We start from the raw sequence: 20,378 nt of genomic DNA, 5'->3' as shown, positions 1-20,378 counted from the left end.
CGTGCACTGCAGTCAGCTGTATCCTCTAACCAAGGCAGAAGGAGAGTGAACTTGAAGTCTGAGCTGTCACGTTTGTGAATGACAGGATATAATTAAGAGCATCACGCCTGACCAGGCTCCATGACATCATAAGCTTCGGATTGATCTATTTTGGATAGATAAGAAGAAAATGTGATTTTAATCGGATTAATCGGTGATGCAAACCAAAGAGGCACGTTACAAAGCGGCGCCTGGTTACTTGACATCAAAGTGACTTTGCTGATCAGAGCTTTTGTTCTCCGACAGGAACCTGTGATCCTTCTCAGACAGACTCTCAATAATTAGAGGAAGTGACGACACTGAAACATCACTTTATTAAAACTGACACTGATGTTCCCATTAAAGATTTTACATTGTTCTGCTGTAAAGTACTGAAAAATTAAGTATATAAAGTATTGTAATTGTAGATAAAATGAATAGCTTGACCTACTGGCAATGACTAAAATGTGATTTCACCACCATAAATAAAAAGGAGAAACTTCATGTGTTTGTCCTATAAACTGTGATGACATAAAAGACATTACTGCAGTCACCCCTTCACATCACGTATTTACTGTCAGCAAATAATAGACTTTAAACTTCTCACCATCTGACCTGATAGTTGGCCAAAGTCATGTAACGTTAGGGATAAACATGGAGCAGTTTTTTGTCTACTTCTAATTTCTGAAGACATTTTTACTACATTTTTTTTCTATTTACGTTGTCCTGACCAGTGAAATAACTACAAACAGGTGTAACTAAACCGTGGAGGTATTAATAGAGCTGGATATGATGTGGTGAGCCAGCCGAGCAGCCAGTATTTTCCAGAAGCCTTTTGCAATAGCGCAGCTCCAAAACAATTTTCCCCACAGATCGCCAAATCAAAGTCAGGTTTGGTGAAATGTTGGTTGTTAACAAGTCAACTCAGGCTAAGCCAGTTATTGCTCTGTGTAATATAAATTTTAGGCCTGTGAGCGTCCAGGACCATAGTGTCCTGCACCAGGAAACTGTGTGCAGACAGTTATGATCCCCCAGAGCACGAACTGTACTGACTTTTCCATTTAGTGCAATCAACAGGTAAATATAAAATCTGGTTCCCATCAGCATGTTAGCATGGCATTGTTAGCTAAATGCTAACTACATGGCTTTGGGACAAGTCTCCATCTTTAAGTGGCTTAGGTTTAACCCCCACCAAACCTTAGGGGAGAGACCCTGAAGATGGCAGTTCAGATGCTTCCCATCCAGCCTGACAGGAGGGTCTGTCAGTAAGAATGGGGTTGGGGTAGACTCCAAATCCCACTGTGCAGGTGTGTCTCAAGAACAGCTGAGTCAACATTACAACATTCTGCATTATGTTACAAACAGTGTGTGATTATTGGTCTTTGGGTGTAGATTAAGGAGAATGGTTCTATCATTCAAGACTTCAAGTGATGTTTATTTTTTGTTTCAACCATGTGCAGGGGATACAGTGCAAAGTGAAGCAACAACAATGTTCCTCCAGGAACCACAGTGCTGTACAAAACAATACTAAACTACACAAGACCACACGCCTAATAAAATACACAAAGGCCCCAAGCTACTATTCCATCTAAAACTCAGAGGTGTGCAAAATGTGAAGGGGTATGAATACTTTCTGAAGCTGCTCTTTGTGCTGGATTATTACTGGAGTGAAAGGGTGCCATCATTCAAGGGTTGGGTGTTCGATCAAAAACGGGGTTTAAGTAGTAGTGTCATGTCATATTTTAAAGAACAGGCACCAGAAGTTTCAGCATTCTTACACTGATTCAGTAACATTCTCAGTATTCTCCTTGAAGAGATTTCTTTGAAGACCCTAGCACTTTGTGTCTCCAAATGGCCTCCTCAAACATGGCTGTGCTTTTATATTTCTGTGCTTGTGAGTTCATTTGGCAGAGTCAAAGTGTCTTGATGTTGACCGCCTGTTTGAGCTGTCGAAACAGTTGGTTCTGGGTGACTGTCACTCACAAGTTCCACTGTAACCATCGGGGGTTTCAGGTGTTGCTCTTGTAACCATGAAGAAGGGTGCGGGGAAGGTCTCGGTGAATACTGAGGAGAGGACTGCGGCTGCTTTTTCTGTTCATATTCCTCAGCACTGACCTCAGGCACCAGCACCTTGGTGGTGTGACTGAACAAGGTGTAATCCACTCTGTAGTACTTTCTGCTCACCCTGATCATCTCCTGAAACCCCTGACCCCAGAGGATCTCAGCTGGACTGTATGAGGTTCGGGTCTGGTGTAGCATACCTGTAGAGTCATCCGTGTAGGTAAAAGACACCACCAGTTCAAAGTCTGCTCTCCTTAGATCTGCCAAACTCATCTTGAAGAGTGGGCTGCCAGGTTCGATTCTGTGGAAGATGGTGGTAGGCGTGACCAGGACTATGTCTCTCTGCTGGATGGCCAGGTCTTCGTAGGTCACATCAACCTTTCCTGTGGTGTGCACCATGGAGCGGACTATCTGAGCCCGAGCTGTCCCCTCCACCAGGTGGTATTGGCGGAAGTCCCCGACTCTCCAGGAAAGACACAGGTAACCGTTGCGAAGGTTGATGACTGCACAGTGGCTGAAGCCCACCGTCTGTGCTCTCCTTTTGGCTGAGGCCATTTTAGCAACAATAATTCCAATAACGAAGGCGTCGATGAAGCAGCTGATGACGTCTTGCATAGTGACGACGATGATGGCGATCATGCAGTTCTCTGACATTCCTCTGAACCCGTAGCCAATAGTGGTTTGCGTTTCGAGCGAGAAGAGGAAAGCAGCTGTGAAGCTACGCACCTCGAACATGCAAGGGTCGTTCGCGTCATCTTTGATGTCACCGTGAGCGAGAGCGATGAGCCAGAAAAGGATGCCGAATAATAGCCAGGACAGGATGTAAGACAGGGCGAAGATCAGGAACATCACCCTCCATCTGATCTCCAACAAGGTGGTGAAGATGTCGGTCACAAACAGCAGCCACTCCTCGGGAACATGGCGGAACACGATGTTACAGTGACCTTCTTTACGCATGTAGCGATGGTTCTTTGGTTGAGGTCTGTCTTCCGTCTTCACACTGTCATCGTTGGGGCTCACAGATGAATATTGTTTGGGCATTTTCCAGAGTCTGTAGGGAAGACAGTAAAGAAGCATTTCACCATTTATGCATCATGTCTTAGTAACATCAGAGATTTAGGTGCGGTGAGTTTGGTGGAGTGGATGCAACCCTGAGCTGCAAGAATCAGACTATTTTTTTTTTTTTTAGTTTTAACAATCAAGTGATTTTCTGTCATTTTTAAGAAAAAGGCAAAACATTTGCTCATTCAAGGCTGTGAGAAGTGAGAATTTCTTGCTCTTACATTACTATGCAGGTTTTTATGAGACTCTTGTCTCAGGCCCTATGTGGTTTTTAATCTTAACTGATTTACCTGTAAACAGATCTGAGCAGAGCCCTAGTTCAGAAGCCTTGTGAGCTGAACTGTGAGCTTTGGAGTTGTGTTTAAGTTCAACTGACCCAGATCTTCGCATGAAGGAAGGTCATTACAGTAATGTGGCTCATGATGGCAGGAGCAGACAGATGACACTGGCAGTGAAAGCTGCCTGACTTCTGACCCACATCGGTTTGTGTTTGCAACACAGAACAGGACACTTTGTCACGGCTCCTAGCAGCGGCACCTCCTGAGAGGAGTAAAGTGGAACTAAACACTCATTTGCATTTCCCTCCTTTAATGAGACTGTATTGCTTTTAAACCAGATTCCTAGGTTTCCAGTATACGTTGTTTAATAACAGGCAGCTTTCCTCTGTGTGACCTGTGTGCAGAGCTCTTTGGAAACTCTTCCAAAGACAATGGAAAAAGCAAAAATTCCAGTGCAACTCCAACCTGGACACCATGATGACTAAAACCTTCCTCAGTGATCAGCAGAAAATCCAATGCTCGTCCATTACGGCTCGTCTCGCGTCAATCTGGCGTTAAACTACAATGGACGAGACACTGGGTGCAATGCATCCTGGGTGTTGTAGGATTTTTCACCTTCGGAGCTTTTGGGAATAATTTTTCACTGGTTTTTCCAAACCTAGGGCATCGTTTTGCTTTTGGCCACATAAGTTGTATTAAACGTCTATGGAGCAGTGAACTATTCATTTAAATTAGTATAACGTCACAGAGAGAGGTGCATGTTTTAATGACACCTCTGATTTATTGACTCTTCCGTGACACCGAGTGCATGAACCTTGACAAGAACAGCACAGACAGCAACAGAAACTGACAAGGGAAAAAAAGAGTCTGTGGTGTTGCCAGTTTTTATTTTTTTTCCATTATGGGTTATGCTCATAATTTCATTCACATGTTTTCTTTCATATTTTGTCTCCAATTTAGTTTTTTGTCTGTGCTTTCGTTGCTCTTGAGGTTTATTTTTAAGATAGCAATCTGGGAATGTTTACCATCTATGATTTTCTTTTTCCTGCCTCTTTGTACCAACTCAATACATTTAATCATAATGGGGCAGTTGCCTGGAGATATAAAAACCCATTGCGTAGGGCCTCACTTGGACTGCTACTTTATTTTTCTGTTGTTCATGAGCCACGTTATGCCACTAGTCAATTTCCTTTTAACTATGCACACCTAAAATTCTGCACGGAGCGGCACTTCACAGATTACTGACAATCTGCACTACACTTACTGAATTTACTGCTGGTGGTTTTTGCAAAATTCCCTTTTGGCCAGAGGCTGTAAAAGCACATTAAAGGTCAGTTTCTAGCATTTTATCAAAGTAGGGCTTGATTAGTTTATTAAAACTAAAGCTGCAATTCTGCAGATGCATCAGTTGACGCAGATTCAGTCGTGCACTTTAATGCAACAAAAGAAAAATCGGTTTAGTGATGGACAGACTGTAGGTTGCCTTTTCCTCCAGTAACATTAAATGCACTGTAATCATATGATAATGTTTCCATGCCAAGGTTTTCTGCTGTCCAAAGCAATGGCCCAAGATCTCTTTTTCTGGGTGGAGGTCAAAAACCTGTCAGAGGGCCAACAAAGGAAGCGCCAGGGCTGAACTGGTCTTAAGTTGGCAGGGGAAAAATGAATGTGGAAACTGGAATAGTGTCATGGTGCGATCACAGGCAGAGGAAGGATCAATCACAGCCAAACCACTGAGAGCATCCTCCACGCCCAAAACAAATGGGGTTTGAATCACCGCTATCTGACTGCGTGAACTGGGCTCCAGGCACAGTCTCCACTTTGTCCTGGCTGAGGCTCACTCCATGAGGTCATAGAAATAATTTCAGATTAGCTTCCCATAATCCCTTCCTTAATACCCTGATATGGACGAAAGGAGAAAAAAATGCAGCGTCCTACTGGAAAACCAATAGGCTCCGAGTTAGTGGAGCATTCGAAGGTTAGCAGCTGCCATTTACTGGGAGGATAAAAGTGCAAAGACGGTATCTGTACTTCCCCAGCAGGAATATCCAGGGATCCCAAAAAGATGTGATTCACCTTATTGCTGCTTTTCTCTGGTTTTACAACAAATAGTCAACTATGAGGAAACAATTCAGTGATTTAAGGCACTTTTATCTGTCCACTACTGAAGTTTATCAGCAGCTGCCATGGAGTTTTTGTGGCCTCAGGAAAAATCAGACTTTTGTGTTTTTGGATGAAATTTGTCTTAAACTAAGTAAAATTAACTAAACTAAGAAGATAAACATGGTAAAACGTTATACCTGTTTAACTTTGCCAATACAGCATGTCAGCATCGTTACATGCAGCCCTACTGAAACGTAAAATACTATGAGTAGATGTAAAAAAGAATGAATGGACTCCTGTATAAAGTACATAACATCTCACAGGTCACTTCACATGGTAGTTGTGCTGAGCAGAGGGCTGTAAGTGTATCGTCCTGCACCGAGCGAAATAAATTAACCATGAACAGAAATAAAAGTTTAAACTTATTAACCCAGCAACTGAAGACACAACTAGTCCTCGATTAACTGTTACTTGTCGGTGTATCAGGCCATGAGAAGACTTTAATCAGACCTGAATGTCTTTTAAATGGTTCAAGACCCTGAGCAGGACTTTCCACCACTTCCTCAGTAAACTGTAAGCTACTGGAATATATGACAGTCATCATGCTAAACAAATGTGCTGAGCGTGAAAAATGCTGCTAATGAAGCCATTTGTCGTGTTTCTGTTTCATGTAGTGTCACCCACAGCAGTACGTTTCACCCGGCCCTGACAGCTGGTGTTGACCCTCTAGGTTAAGCTGTTTTCTCCACACTGGAGTCTGGAACAAGCCTTTCTGTGTACAAAACAAGACGTCGCACAGATGAGCCGACCAAAACACATCCCGACCTTTGGTGTAAAGTTTTCACTGCATTCTCTCTGAGGCTTTTTATTTTTGTGGTTTGTGTTGTCTTGTTTTCACAATGACTCCAACAGTGTCCTTTTGTTAGACCGAAGCTCTGTCATCCACTGCTGACAATGGGAATCCAGGGATGAACTCTGGAAACAACTTGGGCAATTGGCTTGTTTCCTCCGCTGCTCCGGGCACTTACAACTCCATTACATGCTCACTTAGAGCAAATGACATTGTGTCACCCATCTGTGGTTCACTGGCACAGAACGTGTACACGGGTGGCCAGTCATAGCTCCACCCTGAGGCTTCCAGCCACCTCTAATGACCTTCAAAACCTCAGCGCCATCGAATATTTCCATCTTAACAAGTCACTTAACCTTGCATTCACTTGTCAAATGAGCCATTTGGCAGTGGTGGTGAGATTTCTTTCTTTTATTGTTGTTGTTGTTAGGAACAGGTTCCAGAGCCGTACTGGACGTTCTGCGAATGCTGTTTAAAAGCCACAGCGATGGGATTTAACAGTGTGTTTTTGCTGCTGCTGAAGCTTAATGATTTATCCAAGCTTCAAAGCACCAAGTGAAGCAGCACGCGTTTGGGTTGGTTTTGCTTCAGCAGAAATAGCTTAACGGTGATTTTTTTTTTTTTTTTTTTTTTTTAAAGCACTTGAAACCGGACTCTGGGTTTAACCTCTCGTAGTCTATGTGCCGCGGACTCTGGGTTTAACCTCTCGTAGTCTATGTGCCGCGGACTCTGGGTTTAACCTCTCGTAGTCTATGTGCCGCGGACTCTGGGTTTAACCTCTCGTAGTCTATGTGCCGCGGACTCTGGGTTTAACCTCTCGTAGTCTATGTGCCGCGGACTCTGGGTTTAACCTCTCGTAGTCTATGTGCCGCGGACTCTGGGTTTAACCTCTCGTAGTCTATGTGCCGCGGACTCTGGGTTTAACCTCTCGTAGTCTATGTGCCGCGGACTCTGGGTTTAACCTCTCGTAGTCTATGTGCCGCGGACTCTGGGTTTAACCTCTCGTAGTCTATGTGCCGCGGACTCTGGGTTTAACCTCTCGTAGTCTATGTGCCGCGGACTCTGGGTTTAACCTCTCGTAGTCTATGTGCCGCGGACTCTGGGTTTAACCTCTCGTAGTCTATGTGCCGCGGACTCTGGGTTTAACCTCTCGTAGTCTATGTGCCGCGGACTCTGGGTTTAACCTCTCGTAGTCTATGTGCCGTGGACTCTGGGTTTAACCTCTCGTAGTCTATGTGCCGTGGACTCTGGGTTTAACCTCTCGTCGTCTATGTGCCGTGGACTCGGTGTTTATTCCCGTCCATTAGTGTGTCTCCCGTCTCTCTCTCTCTCCCTGCTCAGACATTATGTTTGATTTTAATTGCAAATGAGTCATTTGTTGATCATGCTTTGGTTTTTCTTTGTGAGTGTATGACTGTGTGATACTTCTTGAGAACCAACATGACCTTTAGAATCTCCGTTCTTTCATGATTCACTGCTGGAAAGACCCATAGACACATATTTATCAAACAGACTCAGTCTAGTTGTGTCTGCTGTGATCAAGCTGTGCACGCTCATATCTCCTCTTCACCTCCAGTCCAGTTATGTAAGACACATTCACAGTTTCTAGAGAAACGATCAGATATTAGCTTGTTTACAGGTCATGGCATTTCAGCCTTTTGTTTAGATTTTGTTGTGAAACGTGATCACAAACATGACTAATCACCTTCACCACGTCTTGGTTTGTTTATTTTAGCCATTCAGGCGTTGGATTGCTACTCTTAATACTGTAGCTCAAATTACTGATTGTTCCACCGTGCACAACCTTTGCATGCATTTTTTTTTTCCAACTCTGCATAACAACCAGCAGCGTCTAGTTTAATATGTGGTGAAGTAGCCATGGAGGTTTATTATTCATCAGCCAATGCAGTAGTTTAAAGTCCTTTTAAGAACATGCGATTACTATCCAGAGCATGTATTTGGAGTAAAAATGTAAAATACTTGTATAAGACCACAGATTTATGCAGTTCTCAGTGCATCTTAGGTGTATTCAGATTTTAAACCCAGTTTTAGCTCATTTCAACAGATTCAGCAGATCAGTTCCTACCTGTCTGTAGAAGCAGCTGCAGCAGTGCCAGTACCTGGGGTCAAGGCTCTGTGAGATGTTGTACAGTAATGAGCCAACCCACGGTGCCACTGTATAAACTAACCATTAACACCTCCCTGCAGCATCACATGGTATCACACACACAGACAGGTGAGGGTTTGTGCAGGTAATAACTACTGTGCAGTATGTTTGGATCTAGTACAGGTCTTAGTGCGTGATCACTTCCAGTACTTTTGTAGTAGCAGTAGTCTTTGTAGTTGAATCTGACACTTGCAGTCCCTTAAATGCTTTTAATTGTTCTGTGTATTTGTAGCCTGCTGTGTTTGAAATGAATAAAAGTTTCATTCCTGAAACTGATGTCACTTGATCGTTTTATAAGAGAAAAATAAAATGGTTCCCTTGCAGGTGTAAAGAACTCAGCCGCACATTTTTACTTTTTTTACTATTAAATACTTTCACTGAATCCACCAAAACCAACTATTTAAAGATCTTAAATGAAGCTTTAAGACATTTTTGACCATATAATGACTCTGTAAATCAAACTGGAGCCCTGTCGTTCAGTTTGAGCCTCTTGTCACTGCTCACAATAACCTTTCAGTTTTTCACAAGCAGGACCTTTTAAAAGAAAAGACGCAGGTATCGGTGACTTGTCTGACAATGGAGTGAGAATAGCTCCTTTTTCCAGTGTCAGCTTCATTCATAACAAATTACCAAACGCTCTCCCTCTTTTGTGCCTCTTTTTGTAAGTCCTGACAAAAAAATCCCTTATTCCCAGCGTGATATTCCTTAGAGAGCTCAACATTTCCGCTTCTCATTCTTTGAAACCAAACCCTATACATTCAGTGGAGAAAAACGCCTGACTCAGGTTTCAGACCTTGAAATCCACTGATTGTCAGCCTGCACTGGGAGAAAAGGCTCTGTTGTTACATATCTGGCCTTAAAGTGAAAATGGTTTATTGGAGTACAGTTTTGATGTGGGAAAGACTTTCAGATTAAAACCTTCTATCTGAAAATATGAAGCTCTCAGGGTGTTGGAACGATTCCACACTGAAGAACACAAACCATTTGATGGAGATACGAGCCTGAGAGTTTACAGCTGTATTGGAGATGCTTCAAGCTGAAGCATGCTAAAACCTGTTTTTTTTTTTTTTTTTTTTTAAAGCTGATTAAGATGTTTCAGTCTTACTCAGATTCAAATCTATCAAAACCTCCTACAGAAACAAGAACAGATCATCCTCAGAGTCCTGGCACTAGTGGCAGTAAGATGTAAAGTCTGGCTTCTGTGTTGCTGCATCAATCACACAGGTTTGTCTTATATATGTGGATGTTTTAGGACGTCTCAAAGCTAAATTGTTGACATAGTTCCTCATGTTTGGATGAGCTGTATTTTATCCTGCAGCTGCACTTTGTGAGGCGAGAGCCTGCACAGAGGAGGCCACTGGCTCCACATCCACATGTGATTTTTCTTTATTCTAAATATGCAGCAAAAAAAAAAAAAGCTAACAGATTTACAAGCCTTGACTTTTTTTTTTATCTGCATCTGTTTGCTTCTGTTTGGACCTGAGTTACTTTACTGCTAGAACCAAAATCTCCTCATTACAGCTCGTGGCTGTAGTTGCAGAGATTTCGTGCTGTGCCAAAACGTTGGACGGAGCAGAAGCTAAAATCACACCGTCTACAGCCACGTCGCTCAAATCATGAAACCCGTCCCCGTGTTTTTGCAGGGACGGTGCTAAATACGGTAATGCAAGCAATTTGACACAAATCTGCAGAGTAAGAGGGCAAAGCACGTGAAATGACTCGGTGGTTTTGTTTTTCTAGTTGGGGCACAGTGGGGGGTCCTCACAGTAAATTCCTCTGGGTGTCTAAGAGCGTGTCTGTGAACCAACGCCAGGTTTTATGTTTATGAAGCTGACTGCATTTTTTAAAAGTGAACAAATTTTCGTGAGTGTGTGCATGCAAGAGGGACGTGTGCACACGGTTGGTGAGTTAACGGGGGTCTTGACAAACAGTGGACCCGTAACAAATCGCCTCATTTCCAGGAAAAAGAAATAATTTGTTCCCAATAAAAATGATCCACAAAAATACATGAGCGCGGTGTTGTACACAGGGCTGTGATCAAACGGTCGAACGTAAAGCCAAGGCACAAAATTAAAGAGGCCAGAATGATTTCAGGGTGTGAAATTCAGACACTGGCCGTGCTCTGAGCAAAGGTTCTTCCAACATTTCAAGAAAAAAGGAAGATATCTTTAAATAACAAGAGAGCTGCCAGGATCTTTGCTTGTCCAGGCTTTTAACAGACAGACGTTACATCACAGGAAAGGTGAACTGAGGTAGCGATCCTTTTTGTTTCAGTGCAGCTGAGGAGAGAACATTTCTGTATCCTCGTCCTTTTTTCTCTGTGACGTTTTGTTTTCACAAGCGCTCTGGGTCAGATTTACAAAACTTTAACTGCACAAACTTGTCATTTATCATTTGTTTCTTTCAGGCTGATGAGCACAGATATGTTCCTGTCCATGCAAGAGGTGCATGTTTGTGAGATTTGAACAAAATCACCACAGATATCACTGATGAAAGATTAGTAAGAAGATTAGATTAGAAAGTTCTGTTCTTTCAAAAACAGTGAACTAAAGTCGGAAAACACAAATAAAGACCAACAGGTTCAGGCTGCATGAGAAGGCAGAAGCCATAAAAAACTGATGTGTGAGCCAGAGTAGAGAATATTGCAGCCTGCAGTAGGTGAAAGTTAGAGCAGGATGATACTGAACAGAACAGCTCAGTCAGTCAATAAATCCATTTTTGCTCCGTTTCTTCGTACCTTTGAGTGAATGTGCATAGGCAGGTAGTAGTTGCTGCTGTTTGAGCTCCACCTGCTCGCAGCCACACACACACACACTCTCTCCTTTTTATTTTTAGACCTTTCTTCTTCCATCAGACCTCTGCCATGCTGGGCTTGTGGGTGTCCGCACAGGAAGTCCCGGTGGTAAATCCAACCATGTTCCAGTCCCACATTTGTTTCCTGTGTTTGTGTGTGTCTATCTCTTGGGCGTGTGTGTGTGTGTGTGTGTGTGTGTGTGTGTGTGTGTGTGTGTGTGTGTGTGTGTGTGTGTGTGTGTGTGTGTGTGTGTGTGTGTGTGTGTGTGTGTGTGTGTGTGTGTGTGTGTGTGTGTGTGTGTGCGATTGCATGCATGGAGAGTGTATATCTGTGTTACTGGGTTTTTTGGAGTTGGCATGAAAGGATTCAGTGTATCCTGACAGGCCGAACAAGCAAACAAACAGCTTGCAGTAGGAAGCTTGTCGGCTGTTTAACAGCTGCTGAGCTTTGGTTCACTGCACTTCAGCTGCCTGATAATGACTCTTCACAGGGCAGCGAACACCGCACTGTGTCTGCTGCCTCTGCTTTCACCTCGTACAGCCCGACCTGCCTTTCATGTTCATTACGAAGCCGACGCTTCAACACAGGACGCAGCCTCTCCCCTCGGCACAACAGCGTTTCTCAACCTGTGGGGAAGCATCTGACAGGTTTTTATGGCTTTACTGGAGAGTAGACAGCACAGACTAACACCAATGGACACAAGAGAGAGAGAGATTATGAAATAGCATCAGCAGTGTTGTAAACCCCAGGCCAGGGGCCAGTGTTTAGGATCAACCAGGGGCCAGTTTGTGTGAAAACACAGGCCTTTCTGTTTTGTTTATTTCTTTTTCAACATCGTGTTGTACCTGCAGGTAAACCGTGCCAGGTGTCTCTCAACTATACTACCCCCCCCCCAGGACACTCTGCTACCTACAGCCCTTCTGTTGTTATTCCAGCTCCTCTACCTGTGTTGGCAAAGTCCGCTCCATCAATGAGCCCCCCCCCCCGCCACCTGGCCAAGGTCAGAAGAAGCCAGTGGTGGTTTCCAACAGCAGCCATGGAGGAGTCTCTGCAGCTCGAAGTGGGAACCAGTGGCTGCCAGAGCCAAGAGGCGGCGTTCTTTAGCACAGAGAGAGTGGGAGAAAGAAAGACCAAGACATGGCTTTGGCTTTTTCACATTAAGAGCATTCAAAGCAGCCAAATATCTATATTCTCTTTACTGCTTATAAGCAGCACAGAATCTGTTAGTGTGCGTGTGCGTGTGTGTGTGTGTGTGTGTTCAGGCCTTTTCTGGGCTGTAGAAGAGTTTGTTTAGCCCCCGTTTACCCGACTGTATGTGAAACAGAAGACACACAGACCGAAAACACAGTAAATCAGTGGTCAGGAGGGAATGTCGGGCTCACTGCGCTGGCTGGGGATCCATGACCTTCCAGTAATTTCACTGTGTCTCCTGTTTCATTCAGAAGCTGCAGCTATGTGTGAGCCTCACCAGCATTCTTGTGTCCCGGCTAATGAGGCTGTGATGTGATGCTAATCTAAGCCAGCACCAGCAGAGGAACAGCTACTTCTCACTGGTTCTCACCGCACCGGGACTTTTCTTCTGTCTTATTTTCAGTATTGCTTCATTAAACCAAAATCGAAGTCAAGACGGGGCTGCAGCCGAAGTAGAGCTGAGACAATTAGTCGATCAATAAGTGAATGATCAATTTAATCGTGTGACCAGTAGCTCAGAATGGTTTTCTCTTCAAATTCCAGGTGAAATATCAATAAAGTGATAAATAAATAAATAAATAAATAAATAGATAAATAATCAAAGTGTTGACAAAAGCCAAAACAGGGTTTTACTTTTTCTCAACCACCATATTTTCCACCAATATGATCAAAGTATGTGTGATGCCAGCTGATCTGTCAGCTGAATGTTTTTCAAAATAAGAGCATTAAAGTTTATGCCCCTGTTGGATGGAGCAGTGACCTCCTAGAAACACTGTCATCATCACAGAATATAATCCAGTCTCAGCCTCATAATACAGCTAGAATTACTTTAAGACGCTGATCAACTCATAAAAGACCCAAATCTCTATTAACCTACTGGTTTTAATCACAGGTGTAGTGGTTTATAAAGCCTGTTTTATGGTGCCATGTTTAGAGTTTGGATCTATAAAATCAAAGTGTCCGAAACTGACAAAAACAGGCAGTGTAAACAGCCTCTCAATAAAAGCAGGCCTGTGTTTACTGTCGAGGCGTGCTGCTGCTGCTGCTGCTGCTGCTGCTGCTGCTGCTGCTGTTGCTGTGTTGTGTCTTCACTGCTGCCTTTGTTCTGCTGTGGCGTTTCTCTCGCAGCCTTTCCTTGCATTTCTTCTCAGTCCTGAGGAAACACGATCAGCGATTTAACATCCAGTAATTTGATCTCATTCCAGCTGCACTAAAAATATCGACGACTTCGACTGTTGTTTCGCGGCCTTCGGTTCTGTTCGGTTTGAGACTCCAAGATTTCCGATTAGATTGACAGCATTCTGCGCGGTGAGCGGTCAGATCTTAGCATGAGGTTGAAATTTAATCATTTGACTTATTTAGCCCCTAATTCAACCACAGTCTCCATCAAGAAGCTGTGTGGAGGTAAAAATAGCCTCAAACATAGTTTGTTTAGAAAGTTTAGTGAGAACAAAGCTCATTCACAAATGGATTTATTTTTAAACTAAACCACAAATTTTCTTATCTCTTAAGTCAACATCACATAGTTGTGCAATAATGAAAGGCAAGTACTTGCTTCTGTGAAACGTCTGGGATGAAGCACTTTTTCCTGAAGACCTGTGGGGCACAAAGTCCCGTCTGACACCAAGCACTTCTGTGATCTTGAAAATGAAAGTGTGCAGGAGATTTTTGGCTTTTCACTGAAATGCATTGCCAGGTTTACCACAGAATCACATCTAATCGTAATGTGTGATTTAAGTTATAATTCATCTTTATGAATTTTACTACAGGCCTATATTTGTTGGCCTCATTGTCACACCTTATTTGACCTTATTTATACAGGAAGCTCTTCATCTGCTGATTGACTCCAAATAAAAATGAGTATAAACCTGGTAAATTGAACATTACATATCCAATCATATTGATATTGTCGTTGTTTATTGATAACAGCTGAATGTCTGACTCCATCAGAATAAATGTGGTCGTCAGCCCTGCAGCTTAAACATTAATGTGCATTATTATTAAAATTAGGATTAACGTAGTGATTTTGGAGCATCTGGCCTATCAGGTTGTCTCCTTGTCAGATTGCTCTGGAAACCACCACCCACCACAACTTTCCGATGTCGGATGAAGTTGATCTGTGTCCGTTACTTTCTGTAAGTTTCCACGTCATGCTACAGGAGATATGTTGACATAGTTCTTCCTCCTCTTGCCCTCTTTTTCACGCTTTTTACGACACGTCCTGTCACTTTTCATGTGAGCAGCCAGGTGAATGTCTTCTTGCAGAGACCGTCAGGAATGAGCTCCGTTATCTCCGTATTTTCACTGCAACTATATATAAACACTTTGGTTTCTGAAGTGATCTTTTGCAGTGCTAGTGGTGATCTCATCTCTGCATTTCATTGTTTTATGCAACAGTTTGGCCGAAGGAGATAAACGTATGAACGACGTCCTTTTGTTGGCCCCTTCTTCCTGCGACGGTCCGTTGACTTTATCCTGCACCTCTGCAGCGATGGCCTCAGCTGAGGTTGTACATCCTGTGAATGTGAATGCGTGTAGCGTGGGAAAGACAAATTAAAGGTCACCGTTTCTTTCCCCAAATCTCCTTCTCTTTCTTTATTTGACATCTACACAGCTTTGGAAAATTCACTCCAGTTTATTTGTAGATTGAAACAGCGGAGGAGAACGGTTTGTAAGTGTTTCCAGCCATTTGGTTTTTCCACCATTTCCACTTTAGGACACCTTTTTTTGGTTGTCCGTTTTAGATTTGGTCAGCTATTCCCTGGTCTCATGCAGGTCCGTCCTTGTCAGATTAATAAAGCTGCAAACAATGTCAGCTATAACTCATTTTTTCTCTCCAGTGGTGTCTGATGAAGTGGTATAAGAAACAGATAGTGGTTATTTGTTCTGTGAAGTGAGTGCTGCAACATAAAAAAAGCAGGATTCAGAATAAGGCAGGAGGAGGATCTGACCAGAAGCACAGTAAGATGAGAGTCGTCGTGGGACTCGAAGCTTTAGGCAGCTGGATAACAAGCGAGAAAAACTCTGTGAACCCAGACACTCGAGAGCCTCAGTCAAGTTAAAACCATAAATACAGGGAATATATCTTCCCATTCTGGAACCACTGAAGTGGGTGTTGAGTCATTTGACTGAGAAGAGGATGAGGAAATGTCGAGAAGCTGAGTCTGTGTGAATACATGTCTCTCGAGGGAACAGTAATAAAGACTTTGCTGAAAGGCCTCGAAATTTATGGGGCTTGGACAACTGATGGGCAGCGATGCTCAGCTGGCGGAACGAGGAGGATGGGAAATGGAAAGTAGTTTGTAGCAGCAGCTGTCCCCACAGATAAACCGCTGCAGCACTGTCACCGAGTCCTTTGCCTGTGTGTAGTGGTCTGGCAAGAGTCAGCGAGGCTAGACCCAAGGCAAACCACAAACGGCCACCACAGGGTCACAGCGGGAAAAGCAGGGTAGCTGTCAGGCCAGCAGAGTCCAGTGCACCACAGTAAAGACAAGCTCTTTACACTCACTTTCCCTTTATGTCGTTATTAATTTGTCGTTCCCTTTTTCAAGATCTCCGTCTGCTGCACCATGTGGCAGCAAGAGGTAAAAATCTTTGTGGTTGCCAATTAGAGTTTTTAAGGCTGATTTTTGGCCCACATGGATCCTGGGGCTGAGTTAGACATCCAGCCAGTGCTGGAGAGTCTGGTCTTCTCTGGATTGGGCCATCAGGCTGCAGCTACAGCTGTTCTCATCCCAGGCCTCAACATCCTGATGTGTTTTATCACATCTGAGGCTTTCGTGTCGATGCTTTAAATCCATGTGAGGAAGTGACAAACATCCAGCTTCCAAACTGCCACCAAGCACAGATTGGACTGAAATGTGAGCCACGTGCTACAAGAACAACGCGGTTCCCACATGTTCCTTCCAGTTTGGCTCCATCAGAAGCTTCTCCATAAATGTGAAGCGTCCTGGTCTCTCCACTGCCCCCCCTCCTCCATGTTGATGTTTCCCACACTAAATGATGACGACAGGCGACATGTGCAGAGGAGGGAGACGTTAAAACGACCACATGGATTCTGATCTGACCGTTCTGACGGCGCTCACACACTCACACTTTGGATAGGGATCGGATCTAGAAGGTCTGGTTTGGTTTGTTCATACGGTGGAAACCCCAGGTCTGAGTCAAAAGTCCAGCTGAGATGTGAGCATAACCTAACGGGTCAGGTGACCACTTTGGTTCGGACTGAAATAATAATATTGAAGTTTATGTAGAAGCTGGAAAGTCGAGCAGTGAGCTCTTTTAAAGTGAATAACAGTTCAGGCCTTTTCAGTACAGAATCTCTGTGCCAAGGTCACAAGTAAACACGTCAGCTTGGCACGGCCTGGATGGGACGTCATCCTGATCACTGCTGGTTCCTCCAGCTGGGCCTAGAACATCAGCAGCATCACACACACTGCACCACCTGTGACAATAAACAGCTTTATGACCTCCTCCCGCCCGATGACGGCATTTGATGCTCTGGGATCAGTGTGGGGACAGAGATGCACTTCTCTCTCATTCATTTACATTAAACCCCCCCCATATGCAATCAAACTCAAACCCTGATGATGCTGATTTTATCCCTTTCATTGTTTATTTGGCTGTAATTTATTTTTATTTGTTTCTTTTTTTTAAAAGATCTGAAATAGGTTGTGGGATGAGACTGTAACTAAATCTTTACGCTGTGATCAATCAAACCTCACCAGGTCAGTTTTGTTGGTGCATGAAGTGACATTGAATATATTTGAGACACGATTTAAAGCTGCACGTTTAAGGCAGCTGACTTGAAACGATTTCAAATGCAGCCTTAGATTCTGTGTATTGAAGTGAAATTAAGGTTTTTGCAGGAAAAGCTGTATCAGCACATTTTATACTGTCGTATAAAACATCTGACAGTGACGCCTACCTTTCAGTTCATTGAGAAGCAAATGAATGGTCAGACAGATTAATTGATCTCAGATGTGTGAACGGTTCCAGTCCTGGTGAGAAAGTTGCGTCTCGCTCTCTCTCTCTCCTTTTACAACATCTGGCTGATTCGTGCATTTATGTATTTGTGTGTTTTTTTTGTTCTCATAACTCCTGTAAGTTGCACCGTCCCATTAAAGTGATTGATTGGCCACTCACAGCTTTGCTTTTTCCATAAGTTTATTTACTCGTTTTGGTGCATATTTGATCTGGTGTCTTGCGACACATGTGACTGTGAGCCGCATGTGGAGTTAAAGGTTCAGATTCCCCACCGGCTCTTGTCGCCGTAAACCACGGCTCTGTAGGTTAAGGAGTGTTAAAGAGCCACACACATGCTTTTCCTAAGCTGTAAATTTTATGGATCATTTCTGATGTGGTTACAGATTTATACCCCCCAACTAAGCCCAACAGCTGCAGCTAATTACTCATTCACTCGCCTTTACTCTACCTCTACTTGTTCACACTCTCTGACTCCTCTGCTGTCTCTCTCTGACTCACTCTGACTCACCGTGGCCTTTGATTCATTCAGAAAGTGACACACTGCTACGCCGACATGGAGCTTTTAAAACATTGGGTTTGATTTAGAGCACAGACCTAAAGCTCCGGGACAGTCGGTAACCTTAGACCTGTGGTCAGAGTAAAGAACCCTTACTGGGCGATTCTAAAGGAGCACAATTTGAGGTTCTGGTTCTTTATATGCAACAAGAGATTTATGTGGCTGCTGAATAGGAGAGAAAGTGTCCAAAATGAGGACATTGCAAAAACTCGTTGTTTTAGCCCGATGACTCGCTGATTTTGGATGATCAAGAGTCAAATCCCCAAAGCATGTGGGCAATGTTTTCATCATCAGAAACCTGATCTCTTCACAGAGAACAACAGTATGGTGTTTCTTTAGAACCTCTGTTTTAACCTTTGCTTTGTAAATCTGCTCGGTCAGCTAATCTGAAATCATGAAAATAACCAGAGAAATTAAAAATCATTTATGCAGTGACGACATCCCACATACGGGGTTTTGCACCGTGACAGTGTTTTGTGCTGTAAATTAATTTTGTACAGTTTCTGTAGATGCTAAATATCACATGATCCTATCATCCTGTACAGGTTAGTGTACGCAGTGCTTAAGTTATAGAACTACCTGCTGCTGTGTGTTTATTTCTGTAACGCAGGACAAATTTAACACTCGACTACATTTGTATTATTGGATTATTTTTACAATAATGAAAACTGACCTGTGGAAGGAATTAGTGCTAAAGTGAGCAGGTTGGTATCTAATGTTATGTGGATTTGGTTGTACCAGGGGAAAATGTACGATATTAGTGGGACTGTGATGTTAGAAATGCACAATGGAAGCACATCTCGTGGAAAAACACCCACTCACAGACCTGAGGCTTTGACACAGTTTCCACAAATATTTTCAAAAAATGGTTTTATACTATTAAATCCACAACAGCTGTAGCATCGTTGTACTTTAAATGACCTTATATGGATAACGAGGAGGCTTCGTATTGCAGGATCCGAAGAGCTTGTGGTCACCTACGAACCCCGTGTCACTTCGGTCTCATCAGTCAGCAGTTGCAGGCTGATAAATCAGTCAGTACAGGACCTTGGCAGTCTGTGGCGTTAGGTGCACTCAGTACACTCTCCCAGCCTGCATTGGGGTGAGGTCCCACCATGCGCTCATGCCCATAACTCAACTGCAGCCAAACCAACTCATTAGTGAAACAATCCTCACCGTGCACTAGTGTGTGTGTGTGTGTGTGTGACTGAATGAGCCAATGAGAGTAAAGGGTGAGATTTCATGTTGTTCTGGAGGATATGTCATCACAAGCTCAGAATGCATTATATTGTTATAATATCTCTTGTATTCCAACTACCTGTAACATTTTCCGATTTGCTAATATTTTCCATGATTTTTTTTTTCCCACATTTGCTCAATCACTTCCAACACATTATCCACACGTTTATCCAGTCTTTGCTTGCACAATATTTATTCATGTTACACAATATTCCAAATGAGCGGCTTCATTTGATGTTCTTAATAGCCTTCATAAAACAGACGTGAACATGTGTATAAGCAAAACCTCCAAACTGACTGTGAAGAGCTTAGCAGCAGGACAGTCGGTGCTCAGGCAAACGCCAAAGCCCATTTATCCACATTTTACCTTTCTGTCAGACGTAGTGGTGAGATCATGCAAACGCACGAATGTTAGTGTTCATCCGCAGCCACAGGCCCACATGGTCTCGTCAACAAAGGGTTCACAGAGGGTCAGATCTTTGTTTGTCCTCACATCAGTTTTTTCAATTAGGAGCTCGTCTTCCTGACCGCTGGGAGTGATGTAAAGCATCGCAGCTTGGAAATCCATTTATTTCAACCAGAGTGCAAAACAGAACCATTATATCATTGAAAGGTAGCACGACAAAGTGTAAGATAGCAGAACCAGGACCTTCCAAACAAAATCGCTTAGCAACAAGCCAATCAACCAAACACACTTTAAAACCGGACAGTTCTGCTGAGCTATAGTAGAACCATGACCTGTTCAGGTTGAGCCCTGCCTCTTAGCCGGTGCATGCTGGGATTTCTTTGTCGTCTGACTGTTGAAAGGATAGATGGATTCTACAAAACCTCAAATACAATGGGCATTATAGATTATAAACATTATTCATAGAACTTTCCTTAGATTGATTCTGCTATAATTATAATTTGTTAACAAAATATTAGCGTCTTATTTTCTTCAACGCCAGCACGGGTGTTAGCATCAGTTATAAAGTTATGAAGAAAATCACACCTGAAGTTCAATATCAAATAAGTTATTTCCATTTATATCCGTTATCAAGTTTTAGACCGAGATGTTTGTGAAAACATCCACA

The 20,378-nt window shown here is 43.2% G+C and overlaps 1 protein-coding gene across 1 annotated transcript; it reads right to left on the bottom strand.

The window, feature by feature from the left end:
* Window positions 1-547: 547 nt before the first annotated feature.
* Window positions 548-8,534, bottom strand: kcnj16a (potassium inwardly rectifying channel subfamily J member 16a). The gene is made up of 2 exons (XM_026315673.1): window positions 8,459-8,534; window positions 548-3,130 (listed from the first exon to the last, which is right to left on the bottom strand). Exon 2 carries the CDS (start codon window positions 3,118-3,120, stop codon window positions 1,897-1,899), a length of 1,224 nt encoding a protein of 407 aa, XP_026171458.1. The 5' UTR covers window positions 3,121-3,130; window positions 8,459-8,534; the 3' UTR covers window positions 548-1,896.
* Between the last annotated feature and the right edge of the window lie 11,844 nt (window positions 8,535-20,378).

The sequence above is a fragment of the Mastacembelus armatus genome, chromosome 19 (genome assembly GCF_900324485.2).
Source record: "Mastacembelus armatus chromosome 19, fMasArm1.2, whole genome shotgun sequence".
NCBI classification, from domain to species: Eukaryota; Metazoa; Chordata; class Actinopteri; order Synbranchiformes; family Mastacembelidae; genus Mastacembelus; species Mastacembelus armatus.
This window is presented reverse-complemented; position numbering and strand designations above follow the sequence as displayed.

Excerpts from the sequence above, each read along its gene's own strand:
- kcnj16a (XM_026315673.1), bottom strand. The coding sequence starts at position 3,120 with ATGCCCAAACAATATTCATCTGTGAGCCCCAACGATGACAGTGTGAAG.